We start from the raw sequence: 22,866 nt of genomic DNA on the forward strand, positions 1-22,866 counted from the left end.
CCAGGGTGCACTGTTCCATCAAAAGCTGACTAACCGGCACGACCGGAGCGAAACAGATGATTTTGATGGGTCAGCAGGAGCGGTGTGGTGCTGGGGTTGTGGTCTGGGGGACTGAGCACCTCCCTCCCTGCGTCCCGGCCCAACATCCCAGCTCAGCACTGTGCTCGCCCCCAGCACCTGAGCCCGCAGCCAGTCGGGATCAAACTGAGTACTGTGTAAAAGCCAAGGTACTGACAAGAGAAGGAAAAAGGAAGAAAAATCCGGGAGATGGTTCCTTCAGCTCCTGCCTGAACTCTTCCCCACGCTGCCACAACTCCCAGGCAGGTTGTCAAAGCATGTGTTTTAAACATTACATGAATGAGTATCTGAAAATTTATTTACGGGAAAAAATAATTTGAGAGGATCTTTTATTATCACTACTAATTTCCCAGTAACTGACATTTCTCTACGTTATTGGTCATTCTTCTCTGAATTAAAAAAAAAAAAAAAAAAAAAAACAAAACAAAGCAGTTACTTGTAAAATTTTTTCAGAAAAATTTTAATGCATCTCAATTTGTGTACCCTCCTTCTAAAGTAAAATGCTTTAAACAATACTCCTTGCTTTATGGTAAAAAATAATAGATCATAGAAGCCACCACAAAGACTGTAAGTACAGTATGTTATTCTTATGAAAATATTTTAATTGTAATAATATTTTTAAAATATTTTTCTTCTTTAAAAATAAACCCATTACAATTAAAATTGAAACAAGACACTCCAGAGCTGAAAAAAATAACATTATTGTAATATATTAAGACAACTTCCATTAAACAGCTGAAACATTCAAGGAAAACAAGTTTGAGGCCGATAAGTTTAAGGAAGTCAAACAAATGAGCTAGATACTCCCAGTACGAATACCTAGAGCAAGAGCTTTTCCAAATCCTGAATAATAATAGTCATCTCTGAGAGAGTTAGAAAAAAAATTTTTTTCATAATTTCTCTTTAGTGACTTACATAAAAAGAAATCAATTTCAGCTTTGATGGAAATATGTTTTAGTTTCTCCAAATATAAAACCAAATTTTACAGAACAGCTCTCCTAGTTCTAAAAAACTTCAAAGACAAGGTAACCAGAAATTCTCATTCAATTTACTAATCAAGTATTTTGTGTTAGATGTAGCACAAATAAGCAAGTTCCTCAAACCCCATTTTTATTGAGGTAACATTCATTCAACATTTTGGCCAATTTTTATTTAGGTTACTTAAAATCATTATTTTTCTCGTGCATTTTAATAGAATTTCAATTCTATCTAGCCTCACACATACGCAGTTTAAAAAAAAAATGATCCTTTTCTGTTTACCAAGTTATTCATCTCCTAATACTAAGGCTCTGAATTATACTGCATATTAATGCATACAGTTAATAAGCATGCAGAGTGCACAGTGACTTTTTTAAATGAAAAAAAAAAAATGTGTTAAGAAATAAGTAATTAACTTTTCAGGAAAATTCTTAAACCAATGAAAAAATGAAAAATCATAAACCAATGTAAATTAAGTAATTCATTCACCCAGTAGAGATAAACACATAACTTCCTGACAGCTGGAATATCCAGATCAAACATTCATTTAGCTTTACATTATTTATTATTATTATTATTTTTATAATTTTAAATTAACTTGTCTTTGCTTCTTTATTAAAAAGGAATTAACAAGACTAAAAGTTTCTACAGTTACATAGACAGAAAAAGAAATATTTCTGCACATTTTCAGTCTGCAACCTCCCACCCCTTCTTCTCCTCCTCCACCTACAAGTCCAGTTTCCAAGCGAACAATCAAAGGCCAAGATCTGTATGGGATAGCCAGTATTTTAGAAGCAACATCTCCACCAACAGCACTCATTAAAGGACACTGCTACAAATTCCAGAAATCTTCGACTGCACTTGTGATACAGAAATGAAGCCTTACAATCTCTATTAATGAGTTTTTGTATCTCCTTTAAGAAGCTCAATATCAAAAAACCACACTAGAACAAAGCAGAAAATGGAAACTCTTCTTTAAATGTCAGAGTGAAATTCTGACATTTTGACAGTCAAGCTGCTTTATTACTATGTTTTTCAAATACAGGAAAAATTAGTGTCAAACTTTCCCGTACATCAAACACTATTTGGTATGGAGGCTTCCATAAAGAAACCAACTCAACAACCATACTAAAAACAACTACTGCAGTAATTCCTGTAATTTAGACTGTGTTAAGCACGCTTATCTGTTACCAGGAAAGGTACACTCAAATTCCAGTTCCAGACAATGAGTTTCCTGTCCCCAGAGCATTTTATACAAAGAGGTTAAAATGAAGGATGCAATACAGTGACGTATGTGGACAGTTTTCCAAAGGCATCAAACACATGTTCCGAAGGCTTCCATCAACTGCCTCATGTATTTTTTTACCCCAGTGGAAAAGCGAAGTGGATGAAGTCTTACTGGGCAAATTCAAAATGGCCTTGGGATTTTAAATCCCACGTGGAAGAGGAAAATGGCTGTCTCGGTCTCAAATAGAAGGCACGTAAAATGAATGGCGTTTCTCAAGAGGTGTGGTTTCATTTTGTCTACAAATTCAAACTGAAGACATCTTGCTTTAAACACAGTCTTTGCTTTCAAATCGAGATCATATAAAGATATTTCCACCCTACTTTGTAATCTGATTAATGATGTTCTCTTGATGTTGTAGGATGCCCTGATAAGAAAAAAAAATAATCAGGACTACCTTAAACCTAAGGCAGCCCTATCATTCTAAGAACGGACTTACAGGTTATGGCGAGAAGGCACAGTAGCCCTGTAGGACTTGCCAGTGCTTCCCGTTCCCCTGATGTAGAAAGGCAAGAGACACCATTTTGCCTCTCCTCCACAAATACTAGCAGACTATTGACAAAGAAATCCCTGATAGGCATGAGGTGTTCCAAACTGTCTACCCCAATACATGCTCCTATCTCTCAGTAAGTATGTAACAGCTTATGTTCCCCCTCCTCCTCCAGCATCTGATGGAAAGGTGATTTATATTTAGCTATCTCACACTTACATGACGTAAAAGAGGTGCATGGACAGCTCAGAATACAAATCCAGCTTGCTAATATGAACACACTTCGGTTTTTTGTTGGGTTTTTTTTTGGTTGGTGGTTTTGGTTCTTTAAATAAACAGAGCAAGTACAAAGTAGACTACTCTGAATGTAAGAGGATGACCCTCCTATTTAAAGACTCTTCCAGATAACTGAGAATCATTCTATTTTGGATACGGGCAATTACAGTACTAAGTTGGTCTTTTCACTTCTAGTTTGCTCAAATTTGCTCTCAATTCTGTACATGAAAATGAAAAGCTTAACAGGTGTTACAAATACTGATTGAAGTTCAGATCGTCAAGACTAAACCTGAACAGATAAATTGCAAAGTAGTAATTATACAGCCCTTCAACTCAAAGAAATGCATTAGAGGACAATGATGCAAATACTGACCAAAGGACAACCTCTCAGCATCAAAAAGCTCGAGATAGTCCCTTCTAAATGTAATATGATCAGCAACTCTCTAAGGTTATAGGTTTTATTCCAGTTGGCCCATACCAATACCAAGCACGATATAAAGCCTTAGGAATTCTACCGTTAGATCAGAACGACAATGCTATACCATACTAATGTTTTCAAACATTAAGTACAATGTTACAAGAAAATTCAAGGCATTTATTACTTTTTTCTTTGGAAACCTCAGAACTCCTTAGAAGCCTGTCAAGGATACTGAAATTTTATTCGAAACTCCTTTTAGGAAGGGAAAGCAAAGTAAATACCACCCTTTACTAACTTCCTCTCTGAACTGCAATGCCCACAGCTTCATTAATTAAGGGCTCTCAGGTTATTTATTTACAACTACATACTCTAAACGAGACCTCCCTGCCACTGGAAGGGAAGTAACAGGAGAAAATAGCTTGCTCAACAGCCCATCTCCTCTGAGTTTTGGCCCTCACAGGCAAAACACAAAACCCTACAACTCACACACAAATTAAACCAAGCCAATTTCTTCTGTGAATCTCAAGAATGAATTAGTAAGTAATATAGTAATAAATTTAGCTCCTGTTCTGGAGAACAACTTCCTGAAGGAACAATTAAAAAAAATACCTTACAGGCTTGTAAACTGGTAGAGCCCATGTACAGGAACAATGTTGTTTTTACTTCATCAAAATACATTTTCCTTTTTTTTTTTTTTTTTTCTTTTACTTTCCATTTTCTTTCATTTACAAGGTCCCAAAGACTGCTAAACAAGAGTGACGGCAATGATAACATACAGTTTAGACAGCCTACGTGCAAAGCCCTAAATCAGTTTTCTGGTGCAAGGTACAGCTACAAATAGTCACCCAGTAGAAACAGCACCCCTGAACGTCCATCTGGCCACCCTGACCACCCATTCACTTGAAGAGTGGTGTCTGGCCACATCTATTTGCTGAGACCACAAAACCTGCTTGTTAGTAAACAATCATGTTTACCATTGAAGTGACTCTCACAAAAATCCCTCTCTGCCACTGGAACCCTCCTTAACAACAAGTGGTGGGCATTTTCTCTCACATAACAGGTTTATGCTGGGTGTCTGCATACACTGCACACATTTGATTCCTGCTTTATGGATGCACCCCACAGGAAACATTTTTGAGACTCAGAAAAAGGAAGGAAATCTTCTGTTGTACATTCTAAGAGAAAGTCCAAATTTTTCTGGTGTGAATGATAATATAGAAATTTTGTTTGCATGGTTTGAAAAGGTCACAGAATGGCCACCTGTTGTTAAGCTTTTCAAAAAAACCTGAAAAACAGAAACCAATGGAACCTGAGTGGGACCATGTAGAGAAAAAGAAACAAATTAATACTCCGACAGACCCTGGAAGATTAAATGTCAAGACAGTCCATGGCCTCAAAAAAAAGAGATCTCCAGTAATACTGACAGAATTATTTAGGGACACATATTGGAGAAAATACCCACATCTAAATGAGAAGAATGCCCCGATGATGCTAAGATGGTAGAAAGAGCAGCTGCTGCCACTTCAGAGTAGAAAAATTGCTCGTCCTTTGAGTCGCTGGAATTCTTTGGAAAATGGTGTCCCCCAAAGTGCATACACAGGCTACTGATTTTGCCAGCCATCCTCGTATGGTCTTTAGAAGGGTGACCCAGCTGCACACACCAAGCAAGGCATACCCAAGACCTCAGAACCACATAGCATCAACCCTTTCTTCTCTGCTACCACCTTCACGTGCCAGGACGTGACGCTAAAGGAGAGGACGGCAGGCGGAGAGCACAGAGATCACACTTTCTGAAAAACTGTGCTCACTGCGTGCCCTCCTAAGCACATGCTTATGGGCAGGGTCCAACGCAGGCAGCGGGGTGTAACGGGGGGACCCACGCTGCGGCCCCAGTTCTGCTGCTTCAGTGGATGTCAGTCCTCCCAGGCACCTGAGGGAAAGGAGGACAGAAGGGAACACAGCGCAAGAAATCCAGTACAAGACACTACTTGGAAAAAAAACACACACTGTTTTCGCTGTCTCAGAAGAGACATAATTAGCAGATTGCTTAAAGGGTTTTATTCTATGGAAAAAAATGAAACTTCAAAAGAGTTGAGGGCTCAGGCACAAACTTTTAACGCTAAGAGAGCAAAAGGCTCTGCCTCCATGGCTGGAACAGGGTATGGGAAGAGCTGCTGGCAATGGGGTGACTCTTTAATAGGGAACAATGAAACTACCTTGGGAGCTAATTTTGGGGCTTGCTCTAAGGCCAAACATGATTACATGTAGAAACATAACTGGCTCAGAGAGGAGCAAAACCAAGGGTCCTCGAGGCGACAGTTGAGGGAAGTAATACCAAAGACACCAGTACACGCAGCCACATTGAGTTAAGGCAACCCTTTTATCTTTTCAGAACATAATTATGACTAAAATAAAGGCTCGTTCTGCACTCTGTAAATGTCAAATTGTACCTCCAAGCACAAACACACTCTGCATGGGGAGGGGGAAGAAAAGTATCTATTACACAAAACCTCTAATACAATGCAAAGAACAAATTTATTCACTCAGTGTGGACTAAAACCAGCAAGATTTCTTTACGCTGTCAGCCCTGCAACATCTTACTGTAACCATCATATTTAGAAAGATCTGCTGAAAGGTATGACACATCATGGTTTCCATCACATGTTTGTTTCAAACGCTTGAAGCAGCAAATCCTTTAAGTAATCTCCCCCAATAAATAATTCACGTAAGACAAACTTTCATCAGAACACAATACATGCAATTGTGAGCTGAAAAAGAGCAAACTTCTGCTCCCACCACCAGCTAGCACTGGAGCTCGGGGACACTGCAACAAGCTGCAGGTTCTGCTTTCGCTGCTGCTTTTGGCTTTTCATCTCAGATCAGATAAAGGGCCTGATGCAGACATCCGGCAGAGAAAGTCTTTTATTAAGCAGTAAAAACATTACTGTGTAACTTGAGTTCTCCAGAATATTTATCAATTTTCCTTGCTTTCAAGTTTTCTTGCTGCAGGTAGCAAAAAAGCGTGAAGTTTGTTTTTTATTTTGTTCTAGGGTTTGGGTTTTTTTTTTTTTTGCATTAGCCTGCTCTGCAATTTCAGATTTTTTTCGTTATTAACCACATGTTCCTTTAAAAATTTTAACATGGTATTTTTTAGAAAGTCTGATTTTAGTTCCACAGAGACTTTGTGGTAAATTCCTTTAATGCTACTTTCACTAGACATAGTTGATATGCATAAAGTTATTTACATTTTTACAGGTCTACAATAGGTCCACAACCATAAATTTGCAAGTTTGTTTGCATTCTGGGTAAGTATTTTAACATGCATAATAGTAACGCTAATTCAAAATGAATATACTCTTCTGCCATTATGTATATATCAAACCAATAGTGAGACAGCAGACCCTACAGCGTCAGTGATACCTTCTTGTATCCTTTTCCATATGCAGAGCTAGTGCTGTTGAATATGTCTCTGGATCTTTAAAGGTCATCAATGAACTGAAATAGCCGCTTAAGCTACACCTAGGTTTTGATGATGATCATGAGGCAGGTATGTTTCCAGAAAGTAGCAAAGCATCTGAATTCCTTATTATACAAATCATCTGCTACCGCCCCAGTGGTATCAGCACTGTCTGGTCCTAGCTCCATATGCTTTAGATGGGAATGGAAGAAATCTCTTCCCTGTGTTTCGAAATCATTGTGAGCATCTCCTGTTTCTCATTTCTCAGCATCTAATGACAATAATCTAATGATCAGCAACCAGACCGATCTGTTATTACAGTGAAGATGAAAGAAATGCAATTGTTCCAGCTTTTTTTTTTTTTTTTTTTTTCACACCACCAAAGACACCACACCTAAACTGAATTCCCATCAGCTTCTCTCACTACCACAAAACCATGTTCCTCAATTTCATCACTGGGGAGGAGTCACCGCCGTTGCCACCCTGCCGCACAAACATGCTTACTTTGAGGAACACAGCTGAAAAGCAGGATGAAGCGCAGCAGAGAAAGCGCTTTTTCTGAACAAACTGAACCATGGAATAAGCTATTTCAACATACAGATTCTAGGAAACGGAGCAAGAATTTGTGCTGAATATAAAAATTTCCACTACTTCCTCTCTGCAAAAATGAGCTTAAATTCCTATATATCAACTGCTTAAAAGTGCAAATACAGATGACTTACCCTCATCTAGTCCTCCAAGAGACATGACAGACATGCCACTACGGTCATGCCCACATTTTCTGACAAGCTAGAAAGCTTCAAAGTGACAAAGTGACACAGGCAAAATACATTTTGTGTTGAATTCCTACAAGGGGATTTTACTGTTAATTTCAACTAGAGAAGTTTGGTTATCATTCCTTCTTAAACATCTTTATATATGGTAAATAATTTGACAAGTAGCTACATACTGTATAAAGTTCTGAAGGTTGGCTGGTTACCTAATTTTTTTTTAAATCAAATTTATTAAATGCCTGCTCTTGAGTGGAAAGATCAGCATTTCTTACAGGTCTGTGATAAGGAAGACCAAACAACTTTGGGAAGTCAAAGTTCTAAAAAGATTAAAGTAACTTCTGTTTGTCTTATCAGGCAGCTCGCCTTTTATTAACATGAGCTCTACAAGGCTTAAAAGGCTGTGCTATACAACAGTGTACTTACTATAACATACCATAGTTACTCTTATTTCCACTGTTCTTTCACTCCATAGTAAATTTTACACCCACATGGTGTCCAGAAAACACTAAAATTGAAGACAACTAATTAAGAACTAATAGAAATATTTTCAAAGTAGTACTTGGTCATATCACTGATTTAATGTGTTTTCTGTGATCTTCCAGCTAATACGGCTAAGGCAGTTAGCGGATAAATAAATTCATCAAGCAAAGAGTATGGAAGACTCAATTTATAGCTACAACTGTGCCAGAAATACTGTGTAGCTTCTCATGATTACACTTTAAAAAACTAGCGCTGAAGGACTGGAAAAAGTTCAGTTAAAAAACACAACAATTAGAGTCACATAAGTAACTTTCACCAGTGAAAGACTTCAGTAGTAACCAAATTTCAGCACACAAGACAAGATTAGAAGTGACTTGATGAATGTCAAAATACGACCTTGTACAATTAAATCTACTAGACATACCATAACAGAACTACCAAAATTGGGCCACTAAGATATTTAAAAAAAAAAAAAAAAAAAAATCCTTAAACCCAAACAGAAAATAAAGACCACTAACCCACACACCAGAAGTTAAAGGTTGATGACTTATCTGGAGAACGAGATTTCATGACCCTGTTATGCAGAACTATGATGGTAACAGTTTAAATTTGAGTTGAAATATTTGTATCTAAAAGGAAGTACACCAAATCTCTTAACCAAGTCTGCTAGCGTTAAAGAAAACATTGCAATAAAAAAATGACCTATTCCTCATTTCTGCTTGTTACTAAGCAGTGACTGTCTAAAGAAAAAAGATCTCACTTCCCCCTCAGCAATTTCCAAAAAGGCACAGTGAAGATGGTATTAAGTAGTTCTCAAATAGGAAAACGTTAAATTATAAATGTGAAAAAAACACTTTTAATATGAACAAAGAGAAACTTATTTTTACTTAATTTTTACTTTTACTTAAGTAAAACTGTTGTTTCCTGGATACGACAGTATACAGAACACCCAGGAACTGTTGCACAGGTCTACAGATTGAGCCAGGTAGACACCGTGGAGGCTGACAAACACAGGAGATACTCCTGGACATTCACAACACTTCTGAAATACCGTACTAGGAACAGTGATGCAAGTAAGGACTGGTTTCTGTACTTTATATCTTACTTGGCAATTTTTGCTTTCCACTTGAAAATTTGTCACGTTGAATGAATTAAAACTAAGGAGTTACTGAAATGTTTTGCTGACTTACAGCAGCTTAATAAAGAAGTCATTTGAAGAGTCTCTTGTGCAACTTAAACATCTCTGTGAAATGTTATGGAGATTACTGTTATTTGCCATCATTGCTAATACTCATCTCTAGTGTTTCTCTTGTTCCAGTGTATTTTGCAAACACATCTCCTGTATTCTTGATGTCCTATCTCTCTTTCAACACCTTTTTAGTACACCTTCCTTCTTTTGCTGGGCAACAAAATGCAAACAAACGTACACCGAGAACTGAGCGGAAATGTCTTCAAGGTTTCTTATGTGGTTGCTCACTAAAGTGAGCAAGACTGGACACCTTTAACAATTTATGCCCCTTTGTGTCCCTATTATGCAGTGCTGGTTGTGAAGCAAAAGCAGTAACACTCAGAAATCATGGATTCCCATGAAAATGGCACCCTGCTGCTGGATCACACGCATCAGTCACCTGTGGCATGCTGCTGCCTGCCCAGATGTGCTGGTGCCAGGAAAATGACTTGCAAAAGGATGGAAAAAATGCAGAAGTGTTATTTTGCTTACCCAAACAACTGACTCTTAATTATTTTTGCCTCCTTCAGGTAAAGTTTCTGTTTATTGTGACAGAGATGAGCCAGCAAGCATAGATTGTCTTTGCTGCAGAAGGTGAAACCCGTCGAGCTGCGCACAGAAGCAGCTCTGGGGGTGGTGCTGGCAAACACCCGCCCCATCCAAGTGGGGTATGGGAATTCCTTCCCACCCCCAGTGCACTGGAGGAATTATAACAACACAGAAAATTGCAGTTTGGAAGATGCATGCTGGAGTTATCTTGCTTAGTAAGGCTTAATCGAAATGTATAAAACACACCCTCCCCACAAAAGCAATACTGTCCAAAGAAACTATTTTAAACTTCATTATAATGAATGAAGATGAAATTTTAATCACAGGCATGGAAGCTGGCTTTTGCCTTCAGAATAGTAATAATTACTAGATTTCATTCAATAGGAGCAAACAGAAGACAGTCATTTGAAATGGCTAAATTGCCATTAACTTTTTACTTGCAATATCACTCAGTTAAGACAAAAAAGGGAATGAGAAGATGAATCATTTAAAATACTTAATAGGTGGCCTATGCGCCACACTTCCATAATTAAAACTGGGCCATTGTAGCTAAGTATCCATTAGAGTTCACTCAAGAAAGATATTTAAGAACACTGAAGTGTATCAAACAGAAAAATTATAAAAACAGACAGTCATCAACAGAAAAATTGTAAGTCTTAAAATGTCTCCAAGTCACTTAAGGAAAGCTAAAAGTTTTGGAAAAAATTCTCTGACGACAGGACTAAAAGAAGACACAGTGTAAGAGAATAAGCCCTCAGAAGGAGAAAGACAGAGTGGATGGTGCAGAAAAGGCTATTGTTTTGTCAAAATTAAATTGTAAAAATGATCCAAAAGTATCTCTTCAGAAATTACTGGGGGTTCATCTGAGATTCGAGATGAGCTGGCTTTCAGTCCACCAGTAACTGATTTAATGAACATATGCTAAACAAGTGTTAATCAGCATTTTAATATGCATCCAACACATTTGAAAGAGCTGGCCCTGAACACATTTTATTTGCTGATGCTCTTTTCTAAAAATGAAAATACAATGAAAATTCCAGAAGCCTTAAGACATTGCTGAAAAAAGGCTGATGTTTTAAATCACCAAGTTGCATATTTCTAGGTGCCCACATGCCTATTAACCTCCCACCAACCCCAAGCCAAACAACAGTAAAGGTGATAGGATTCTATTAATAAAGTATTCAACGACTGAGATTCAATTAATGACAGCCAACATAGTTCCAGGAAAATTAGTTTTCAGCTTCAAACAGGCATGACTTCATTCACTGATGAGATTTAAAGTTCTCCTGACAAAGGCAACTTTTTACAGGTAGTAAACTTTAGCAGTGTATTTGGCTTTTTATGTATCAGACACTGATGTATTAACTGGTGCCATAAACTTTCATTAGAATGCAGACTACTTGGATTAAGAACTATTTAAATGATGCATCTCCAACAGCGAACTATAGGGACTATTAATTAAATAGTAATAGCTCTTATGGGGTCTGCCACAATTTGAACTATGGCTGGCACTCTTCATATTTATTGAATATCTGGAGGTAAGTATAAATCAACCACCAGTAATTACTGTGGATAAGCCTAAGAGTGGCAGATAGCTCCGGGCAATCACATAGAAACATTTCATCGTTTGTGTGATAACAATGCTTGCAGATGAAATATGTTTGAACATAAGGAAATATAATTGATTAAGGAAAAGGTAGGGAAAAGTGCGTCTCCACAGGAGCAACGATTTGCTGAAGCTGTGCAAGTAGGAAAGGTGGGTCCAGGTACATCAGAGGGCCCCGCTCTTTAAAGCCCGCTAGCCTTCTCACTAGAAGCAGTTAAGAACCTGCTGTTTCTGTCCTGAGATTTCACAGGATTTATGACTAATTACTGACTGATTATTAAATGACTATTTTTTTTTTTAATCAGTGCAGTACCTGATATTTTGGTAATAGCTCCAAGACCAAAGTTGGAACCAGATTTGGTTTGAGGACTAACACTCATGACTGCCATTCCCATCTGTGCTGAGTTAGCAGGTATTTTACTGTGAATTTTCTTGTGATCTTAGGAGAGGCATGTCTGATGAGACATTAGACATATTTCTATAAGGAGAACTTAAGAACTTGTTTCACCGGGTGCAGCAAAACTTCCAAAGCTGTTTCACTTGATCATCAGCCTTGCAATTTTCAAGTCTTTGTTTAAAAAAAAAAAAAAGTGCATTCTTGATGGCCGCTCAGAGCAAAGGATCCTCTAAGGGAGGACACATGCTCTCCTTGTTCTGAATGGAAAATTACTGGACAGCAAGACAAGCAAGACTTAAAGACTATAGTTTAGTTGAGGACTGTGATTCAGGAAAGGTAAGAAGAAAATTGTAGAGCTATGTGGTGCACAGCACAGACATAAGTTTCATTACGCTAAGGAGTTTACAGCCCTTAAACTATAAAAAAAGAATACTCTTAAGCAGAAGCTTTTTTTTGTGGGGGTGTTAAGAATATCTTGAGCCAATCTGTGGGTTAGACAAGGCTTAGGCAGCTTCTTACTGTCACAGGATGTATGCTTAGCAGGTACACGTGGTCACTACAGAAGATAAAGCTATAGGCTCTGCCACAAGGTATTTTATGCCTCAGCCGAACCAACGACACACAGAGAAAACTAGTAGAAAAGGTACAGGGCAATCGGTAGATTGTAATAATGGTCCTTCAGAACTTAAAACCCCATTTATGTGCATGCAAAGGGCTGAGGTTTGGAAAATGCGACCCCAGCGAAGGCTCAGCCATGAAACCACCAAGCCTTGTTCTCACACGGTTTCATCAGTCCCCACCATAGTGAAGCAAAGCACCCTGCAGCACATAACTTTGTTAAGATCAAGGAGGTAAACATGTATATATGCTGGGACACGTCTCTGTTCCTCCTCCGCTTAAACACATTTCTGTTGGATATAAATAAAAATGTGTTTACAGCAAGCAAATACTGTCCACATTTTACACAAACACTTGATACATTATCACAACAGAAACGCAATCTTTTCGTAAAGTAGCTCTTAGACAAAATATATATTTTTTAAACAACATAAATACATATAAAAGGTGCTTAAAGTCACATCTGGGATTTTGATTTTAACTAGTTAATTGATGCCGGAGTTTATTCTTTATAGAAATCTTTGAAAAGGCATAATCACATTTGCTGGCACTGTAATGAGTACATTCCAAGAGTATCTGTAGAAAGGCCTATGGTTTTAAATATCACCACAGTAAATCTTCTGATAACCTTGCTTGCCTGCCACCTGTCCTGTAGTCCTCGATTTCCACCTACTTTCTGGCAGCCCAGCAATGAGGGACATGCTAACAAAGAAGTGACCAAGAAATCTAACCTGCTAGACACAACACTAGCACAGAACAACTGTGATGAACCTACGCAAACTATTGTCATATTATTTTTAAAGTGAACCTTTTTGCTTTTTAACAAGTCCAATCCCAAATTCTAATTTTTCTGTTGAAGAGTCAGTATTTTCTACAGCAAACTGCAACAGAGTAAGTGTTCCCTATGTAAGACACTGCAGAACACAGGCAAAAAATAAAAAACACAAGCAAAAATAACTTCAAAACACCTCCAGGTGCATATCTGTTTCTGTTTTATTCATTACATCCTAAAATACCACTAGTAGGGTTTTTTTGGCCTATATATGTAAAATGATTGCATATCGCTATGTTTAACCTTTTCTAGCCATATGCAAAGCCGTTTATTTTTTTAGTAATTTAATCAGTCATTAAAAATCATTGTAAAAATAAAGAAAAATAATTCATTTCACCTGACCTCCAAGCATATTTCTTCAAAATACACTTGAAATTTTTCAAAGGTATATTATTTTATATGTATGACACACTGTTGTGAAGAATTTATGTGCAACTATAAAACAGAGTACATATTAAGGACTTGGAAGGAGAAGGAACATTTCGGACCACAGAAACTTAACCCCTGACACTGCACATAGCCACACCATGTAATCCCATTCATGAAGTGATTTAGCTTTGCTATGATAGCTATAACAACCCAGTTTACATCCTTCTATTTCTGTGTGAGAGAACTAGGCATGAGAGGAGAAGATACAGTAGTTTATATCTCAATGACACAGTTCTTCAGCCACTGAAAATACACCTCTGACAAACTGGAACGAAAATAACATCTTATTCTCCTGGATGTGATTTGAGAAAACCTGTTACAGATTTTTTTGCTGTTCTCCCCTGACTCCTACTCTCTCCCTCCCTCCCTCAATCATCCACCACGTCACCTCAAACTAAGCATTAGGAAAATCCAAACAAGCACGTTAAAAAATATTTATATGCACATTATATTCCCAATCCAAAACCCATCAAGTCTATTAAACTTCTTCCAAGATACAAAAGGACTTACCCAATGTGTCTTTTAGATTTTTAACCAGAGAACCTTTCTTCAAGCTGTTTTTTCGCTCCACGTAATTTGATGGCACATATCCCGTTTTGTTGGCCGCGTTTCTTACCCTCCACCATGTCTTGGAATCATCTAATAGCCAAAGACGCTCATTTTTCTTGATGTCAAGTTCTTGGTCCTGCTGTGCAGTGTAATCCCACTTTGCAATAACAATAACTTCTTCTGTCATCTTTCATGGAGTCCTTCTGCAACAAAATATTAAAACATGCTCATCAGTAAATTATACCACCTAATTATTACTCAAGTTTTTTCTTCAAGCTCTTTTGAAATAAAAAAAGGGTAGGGAAAAATGAGAAAGCTATATAGAGAATGACCTCATAGATTGAAACTCCTCTCTTAAAAAATAAGGGAAGTAATGTTGACCTTCCTTGCTTTTTCTGCCCCTAAAATATGACAACACCTTGATAGGAAATTCTAGTCCTAAAGTATTACATTCACTTCCTCTGAATGTATATAAAAAATTATTCAGGTATACATTAACACAGGCTAATTTATAAAATCCATTTAAGTTTTCACACATTGCATTATAAAGCTATCCCACACCTAGCATTCACAGTTCTGATCTGGAAAAAAAAAAAAAAAAAAAAAAGCAACATTCCAAAAATATCTTTTTCTCTTGCCCTAGTTCCTCATCCTCATGTTAATATATCATTTATAAGTTTTCTGCAATTAAACAAAGTTATCCATCTTTTTTTTAGTAGGAAGTTAGAAATACTTCAAGTAGTAATATAACTCAGCAGGGAAACCTGCCATCAAGAAGAGGGTACTGTCTTCAGTAAACCTTTGTTCACAATGTTTTGTGCAGGCAGCACAAGGCCGTATTTCAGGAGAAGCCTTTGCTCCCCCTTCGCTCCCGGGAAGATCCCAGCTCACCATGGTCCCGTGTCAGGCACGAGTCAGTGGGGTGAAGGGTACCCTCTGCGTTTCCCACGACTGCATTTCATTTCTTCCCTTCCTGAAACTTAACTGGAGTTCTGTTAAGACTGAAGGAGTTGTCTTTTTTTACTCACCTGTAACAAGAACGACCTTTTCCAAAGCTATTTGTCAGCTGCATAAAGACAGCTGCATGCCTCCACGTTTTCCTACGCATCCCAGTAATTATCAGGAACAACGTGAGGGAGCACAATAGTGTGCAAGGAAGAGAAAAGTCCCATGCCAGTACCAGTGACATTCAAACACATTATAACATCAACCAAAACATGATGGGTTTATTCGCTAAATTCTGAGAAGTTACCTAATATTTTCTAATCACTGCCGGTGGTTTTTGGAGGAGAGGGAAGTGGAGGAGGACGGGAGAGGGTGGGAGGTGAGAATATATTTGAAAATCAATGTTGCAGATTTTTATTTTTTTTTTAATGTAAAAGCTGCAGATTTGCTTTTAAATTGCAGATCAGTAGAAACAGGTCCGAGAGTACTTCAAACTATTCATCTCCAAGGATCTTTTTAACATGATTTGACTTTGTTGCCTAGTTCTTAGAAGTCCACAACCCTATAAACTCTGATACCTAATAGTTTAAATGACCGAAAGGTAATTTAAAAAACCCCCAAACCTCATTCAGAAATTCTGTTCAGCATGCAAGTTACATCATCTATAGTCAGAAAGTGTTCCTTCTGCAGTCTGTAAACAGGTGTGAACCCCTTCTCCCTTTAGCTACAGTACAAGCTGTGAAGACTACATGCCAGACAGCCCAGCAGTTTACTCCTCCCAAGAAAAATAAGTGTTTTCCTTGTTTAAAGTTAGCCTATAATCATAAGACACAATAGAGGACTCTATTATAATTTAATAACCTCCTCTTATCATTATTTTTGTTTCCAGGAGAGCATCATATACAGTTGAGCTATGGTTGCTAAACCATTTGACAGCAAAGCTCTCAGAAGCACCAGCAACGTCCCCCCTTATGGCCAAGGTATGACAACATTTTTGAAAATCTCATGCTTAAATCAACGGGCTTAAGTTCTCATTTTCCAAATAGAAAACACAAAGGAACATACAACAATTAAAATAATATTCAAATGTGTGTTTGCATACCTGAGAGCACCAAGATGAATTCAAAAAGAAGTTATGATGTTTTGAACAACTGAGAAGAAACGGAGCCCTTGCAACTCAGACTGTGACTTAGGCAGGTGGAACTGATAATATTACAAGAAGTCAGTCACTATACCCTTCAACAATTTTTTGCCTAAAAGTCATAATCCCATCTGACAATGACATAGGAGAGCCTGAGCTCTGGACCAGAGCCTCCAATAAACTTCCCTGATTTCTAACTCACATAAAATGGACAGATAGTCTTCAGGTCGATAAACTGATAAAGCCTCAGGGGGACTGCAATCAAGCATGTTCTGGAGGCCAGCATTGTCAATATAATCTCTCTCTCTAATTTAGATCTGTTTATTTTATCTCAGCAATTGTAAAATGGTCAATTCTTACTATTCCTGGGGAGATGGAGAACATGAAGAAATAGGACATCATCAATACAATTGGCTGATGTTGCCACCACACAGGCTCAACTGCTAAAAAAGATTATTTTCACAACAGAGGCAAGTTAAAATTATCAATATTACACTATATTAATAATTTAAAAAAAAAACCCAACACATTAGGCATAATATTTGACTAGTGACTGATGGAAAACTATTAAACTCTTCCTATCCCTCTGAAGAAAAAAAAAAAAAAAAATGAATTGGCCCCTGTTGTATGAGACATCAAGTGTTTCCCCAGGGTGCTGGGCAAGGACAGAAGCACAGGAAGAGACCACACATCAGGGCTGACGATGTCAAGTATACAGTTCTCCGAAATTCACTCGGGACAGGGAATCCCGTGCTACCTGGCTTCTACAATTCTAGTTACTGTCGATGTGTAAAACTGCCAGTCTGCCTGAGAAACAACGTCCTTTCACAAGCAGATCCCTCGCATGACACGATTTTGGCAGAAGTGTAAAGAATCCAAATTCCTCAACCAGCGTGCTCACACAGAACCCATGTCAGTAAAGTACTCCAAGGTTCTGCTGAATGTTTGATGGCACAAGTACTCGTACCCAAGCGGTGGCAAGATTTATAAGGACTAAAAAAGCATCATATAATTGCAGTTAAGTATTTGTCCATCTAAAGCTCTATGCATGTGTGTGCAGGAGTTTGGTTGTGCTGATTTTCTGTGGGGTGTGTTTGATTTTGGTCTTTTTTTGTTTGGTGGGGTTTGTGTTGGTTTTTGTTTGTTTGTTTGTTTGAGGATTTGTTTGTTTGTTGTTTTTTTTTTTTTTGTTTGGTTTGGTTTTTTTGTTTTGGTTTGTTTTTTGGGGGGGGGATGTTTAGTTTTGCAGGTTTGTTTGTTTGTTTTTTTGTTTTTAATGTGTGGGGAACTAGTATTAAAGTTTTTAAAAGTACTTTCTTATTGTTACATCATTAGACTGGCTCCATCAAGGACAGTAAGTTCTTCCTGTGGCATCTGCAGAGCTAAGATTTCCTTGTATGTGAATAAGGACAAATTTGTTCCTCAGACAGGGGGCTGTAGAATTGATAGTTTTGAAATGCTTCTGCAACAGAGCTGTGTGCCAAACAAAAGATTAGATGCAAATGACATCACTAGATTTGGGGAAAAACATAAGGAAAAACCAATAATACAGCCTTCCAAAGCATCTGAGTGTCCCATAAAAACTTGACATGCACTCAAAACATGAAATTTCTTCAGTATACTGCTTATAGACTGCACAACAAAAAAAAATACTGCAGTCTCCACAGATTCTAATGTTATCATGAGATTCCTTCACATCAAGAAAATGAAAATCCACTACTGCTAACAGTGTACAACCTTCTAGAATGTTCCTCCTCAAAAGGCTCAGAAGTCCTAGCACTGAAATACAGAGTCTTCTCCTCATACTCGATAGGATAACACCCCCCAATTTAAAAAGCACGAGTGCAAAGCTTTGGAATTTGAAATGCCCTTGCAAGGAACTGTAAATATATGAAATATAGCACAGTGATTTCTCGGGACGAGATTGTTACACTTTAAAAAGTATACGTACGGCCTTGGTTTTTAGCTTACTATATCAAGTGGTCATTTGCTTTACTTTTATGGCAATCCAACTTCCAACTGAAGTTTTTAAAACAAAACCAAAAGACCACAAAATGAAGATATCACACTAAATGAGAAAACAAAACTCCACAGCCCAGACCTTCTACAGCTAATTCTTACGTTAGTTATGTGACTGACCCATGCTTCCAACCCCTTTTAACCCAGCACTACCTTCACTGCTAGCAGTAGTAGGAAACTAGTTTATTTTATGAACATTGGATTTGCTGAAATGTTACAACTAATTAGTTCAGATTGATCTCAGGTATTTTCAGCCACTTTGTTTTTTCCCTCTAGTTCAGGTTTTGTTAGGAGTCCTGTCTTCAGTGGCAGCTGCCCTACTACAGAAGCCCGCCTGAAAACTTTCCTACCTAAAAACACCCTTGGGAGAAAGGGGAAAAACTGAAAAATCTGCCAGGCTAGGAAGTAGTGAACAAAAACCCAGCCAAGGTAAAGTCAGTTATAAGATGACTGTACTGAAAGCCTGCTCAGACAGGTGAGGAACATTAGCTAACCCTAAGGCAGAGAAAAGGCAGACGTCAGTGGAATATCAAGTACTGTAGCTCCTGTACAGACTTTATCAGAAGAAAGTCCAGAAAGGAGGTTAGGTTCAATAAACTATCAATGATTCAAGAATTTAGCAATTTCAGGTAAAATCCAAAAGACAACCAACCACCTACACCATTTTGAATCAATGCTTAAAACTGAGCCATGCAAGCAATATTTGAGATTACGGAAACTTAAACGTAGAGGAATTTAAGCGAATCTGCTCCCACAAACTGTTAATCTGCTAGTGATTTTTCATGTGAAAGATTTGCTCAGTTGCTGTTATTGTAAATATCAAAGTATATATAACTTTTACAAAGATCTCATTATCTTTTACCAGGCCTGGATTTTCCGCCCCCCACCACCATATAGGGCTAATGTGTTTCTCCCACAACGATAAATAAGAAAGGATCCATTCCAGAAGGCCACCTGAACTAGAATCTTCTCCTATAGACTGACACAAGTTAACACTCCCACTAGTTTAATGCCCTGGCCCAATGGGCAGAAAAGCAGCGTCTTCTCTTACCTTCAGGAAGAAGGCTCAGGGTTCCGTCAGGGATAGTACGGTTAGTTAGGATAGTGCCAACAGGAGATATGGTTGAGCTTTAAAGATGCAGTGAGAAAATAAGCAGTTGCTCTCCTCGCTCCCAATTTATTTTGCAAAAAGGAACATGGCTGAAAAATGACTGACAGCAATGCTTGAAATTTAATCCTTCACCAAGGGAACAAGCAAAAATCCTATTAATAGGAAGTGACAATTGATATAACAGACTGTTCTGGAATTGGATGTCCTCCTAAGACACACTGAAAGAAAAGCACTAAATTGACATGGAGGCTTTTACATGACACTGATGTACATAAAACACATAATTGCTATACAGTATTACATAAGGCATAATTACTATACAATATTTAGTTAATTGTCTTCGGAGAATGAAAAGCTAACTAATGATATATCACGTTCTTCCCCAAGATTTAAAGCTGAACAGTCTCTCCTTCTCCTGCCCCTAGACTCCAAAAATCGAAACGGGTTTTGAACCCTTCAGCATGTGTTGCTGAGGGGCCAGCTATCTGGTGTCCCCTTGGTTAATCTTTTATAAGCTATAGCAAATAGGCAATATTTGGTCCTCTAAGGTAACACAGTTTTGGAAAACAAAAATAAAGTCTCTTTCCATCAAGGCCTCTTTCATAGCAAGCGGGTGTGCTTACTCTATTCTGTAATTAATAAAATAATTTGTATTAGATCACTTCACCGGAAGCACTCTCTAAGTCTTTCTTATTTCTGAAGATGCAATCTTTGGTTAGCCTGACTGCTGTTTCAGGAAATTTAAAGCTTTGTTTTCACTTACGGTTATTTTCTTTGTTGCGTGTGTGGGTATGTGGTTAGGTTGTTTTTTTTTGTTTTGTTTTTAAATCAACCTGGATGAATAGTTTTGACATATAGAAAGATTTCAAAGAGGTGCATCTCTACATTTGAGATTGTTTCACTTGGGTCATGGGGATCAGTAAAGCACCAAACTCAAAGATAGAAATAAGGCGCCATTAAAAAGAAAAGAAATGTGAATTCAAATGAAAACTTCTGAAAAAAATTACACCTTTCGGACATACTTTTAGCTATTTCCAGGAGAACACTGCATTTTTGATACTTAAAGTATGTATGTTTGAAAAAAACAGGAAAATATCATCTCCTTCATGCAAAGGCCAAAGTTAACCTAAAGCAAGCAAAATACATTTCTAATGATCACTTAGAAAATCTCACAGCACAGAGATTTAAAAAGAGTAAGGAAACTGACCTAAATTATGGCAAACCACAGCCCTTTGTTAAAACCAGTAAAACCCTTTCCATGCTTTGTTACATGGGCTATTCTCTGGTGCTTAGACAAAAGGAGATGGATCACATAAAGGCCACCTTGTCTAACTGCTTCCGCAGTTTAACACTTTAATACTGCATATAATGTGTGTCAATACACCCCAAGGGACACATTTCTTTGGAAAGAGGTCACTGCACCAAAAAATTATTGTAATACTCCCCCCTCTTTTAAAGAAAGTTAACTAAGGAGCTGTAGTGGCCAAACATTCATCATCCAGCTATGCAGTTCTGAGGTGTCAAACTGATACCTGAGCAGGAAACCCCCCCCACATACCCGGGCTGCCTAAAATTGCTGACTGTTTTAACACAAGCTTGTCAATTAATCTGGGGTATTTCACTGTTAGGTCTCATTAAGATGCGTTGACTACTGAACTAAAAGTGATAGCTGAGTAAGTGCAAGTGATTATTATCTAATTTACTCTGATGTGCAAACTGAAGAAACGGTCATAATCAATAGAAGCCGCTGTGGGTACTTCAGGAGGGTCAGTTTTCCAAAGCTGAAAGCAAGAATGAGCAGAAGCTGTAAAGAACAAACGTCAACAAAGATGCAAATAAATAGATCCATTCTGATGGAGGAATGTCTTATTACATTCCCCAACCTACTCTCACCATTTAGCCTTTATGAAAGTAGTATTATATGGTTAAAAGAATAACCAGTTTTAAAAGTGAGATAAAAAGCTCTAGAGGTTTTCTCTGTTCTTCCTCCCTGGTCCTTTCTTTGAAAAACTGATAGCAACAAGCTCAAGTCAGGAAAGGCAAACTGAAGGTATCAAAAAATGTGCAGTTCACCTCATTAAGAACTATAAAAAGTTACTCAACTGAGTCTGGAATAAACTAAATATTAGCAACAGAATTAGTACAGAATTAGGCAGAACATTAAGTTTCCTGCACATGATGTAGAAAAACATGTTTAATACTTATTTCTACATTATGGGACTATTTTACAGTGACAACCATTTTCTTCTCTGTCATTAACTAGGGTATAAAAATAATAAGAAAAAATTAAACACTTTTAATCTTTGAATGCACCCCAAGACAGTAGAACTGTTCACAAAGCTTTTACAGCTTCAGCATTAACTCTGAGGAAAATCTGGAGCAAAGAAGTAGTTCTGGAGAGTTAGTTTTGCCACTGATTTGAAAGCATGAATTGGATGATCCTTGGTAACACCACCAAGTAGTCAGATGAACTCTAATCCTAAAGAAAAATAAAGGAAAGCCAAAGGACCACCCCAAAACCCCACACAGCATACCAGCAGATTATGGATGTGCAATTGGTACTTATTAAAATGGACTATTTTTCCTCTGCGCTTCTCACTTTGTTTGAGCTCCTGATTTAGGTCTACCCATCTACCCAAGCCTGTACCCATGCTGGACAGATTACCAACCAGCCAAGGAACAGCCCCAGCCGCAGGGGTAACATCAAAGGCAAGGCTCAGCAGACACCATGAGCCTTTCTGGCAGGTCCCAAGATGTTTGTTCTTAGGCGCAAAAGTACTTGGTTTCCTTATGAGCCACTTAGGGGGAAAAAAAAAAAAAAAAAAAAAAAAATTATAGATAAAACTGTGAAGGCAATGCAGCCCAGAGGAACAGTTAATCACGTCAAAGGTGCTGCAGCCCACGCTCCACAGTCAGGACTGCCCTGCACAGCCCTCTTCTACAAGAGCCGCAAGTGTGGTTTTTTTAGATGATACTTCTTGCTAAAATATAAGTGGGCTGTATATCTTCTAAAAAAAGTGAAGGATCAGTCTTAATTAACCGGTAATTTAGAACTATACCAAGTAACTTCATCTTGATGCTACCTAAGAGCCTGCCCCTGTGCACCTCAAACCCTCTTCTCCCCTCTATATCATCTGCCACTGTTTCAGGGCACAGTGCTGAAAGGTTTGGGGTTTTGTTTCTTCAACCGGATGCCTCTGACAGCTT

At 38.0% G+C, this 22,866-nt stretch overlaps 1 protein-coding gene across 1 annotated transcript in view; it reads right to left on the bottom strand.

Annotated features, from left to right (window-relative positions):
* NCK2 (NCK adaptor protein 2) overlaps positions 1 to 22,866 on the bottom strand; it is an 87,571-nt gene that overhangs the window by 18,224 nt on the left and 46,481 nt on the right. Inside the window, exon 3 of the mRNA XM_032997083.2 lies at positions 14,405 to 14,646. Within this exon, the coding sequence (XP_032852974.2) occupies positions 14,405 to 14,630 (226 nt within the window). The 5' untranslated portion in view covers positions 14,631 to 14,646. The remainder of the gene's footprint in view (positions 1 to 14,404; positions 14,647 to 22,866) is intronic.

Source organism: Tyto alba, unplaced genomic scaffold (assembly GCF_018691265.1).
Source record: "Tyto alba isolate M040663 unplaced genomic scaffold, T.alba_DEE_v4.0 Super-Scaffold_45, whole genome shotgun sequence".
In the NCBI taxonomy this organism is placed as follows: domain Eukaryota; kingdom Metazoa; phylum Chordata; class Aves; order Strigiformes; family Tytonidae; genus Tyto; species Tyto alba.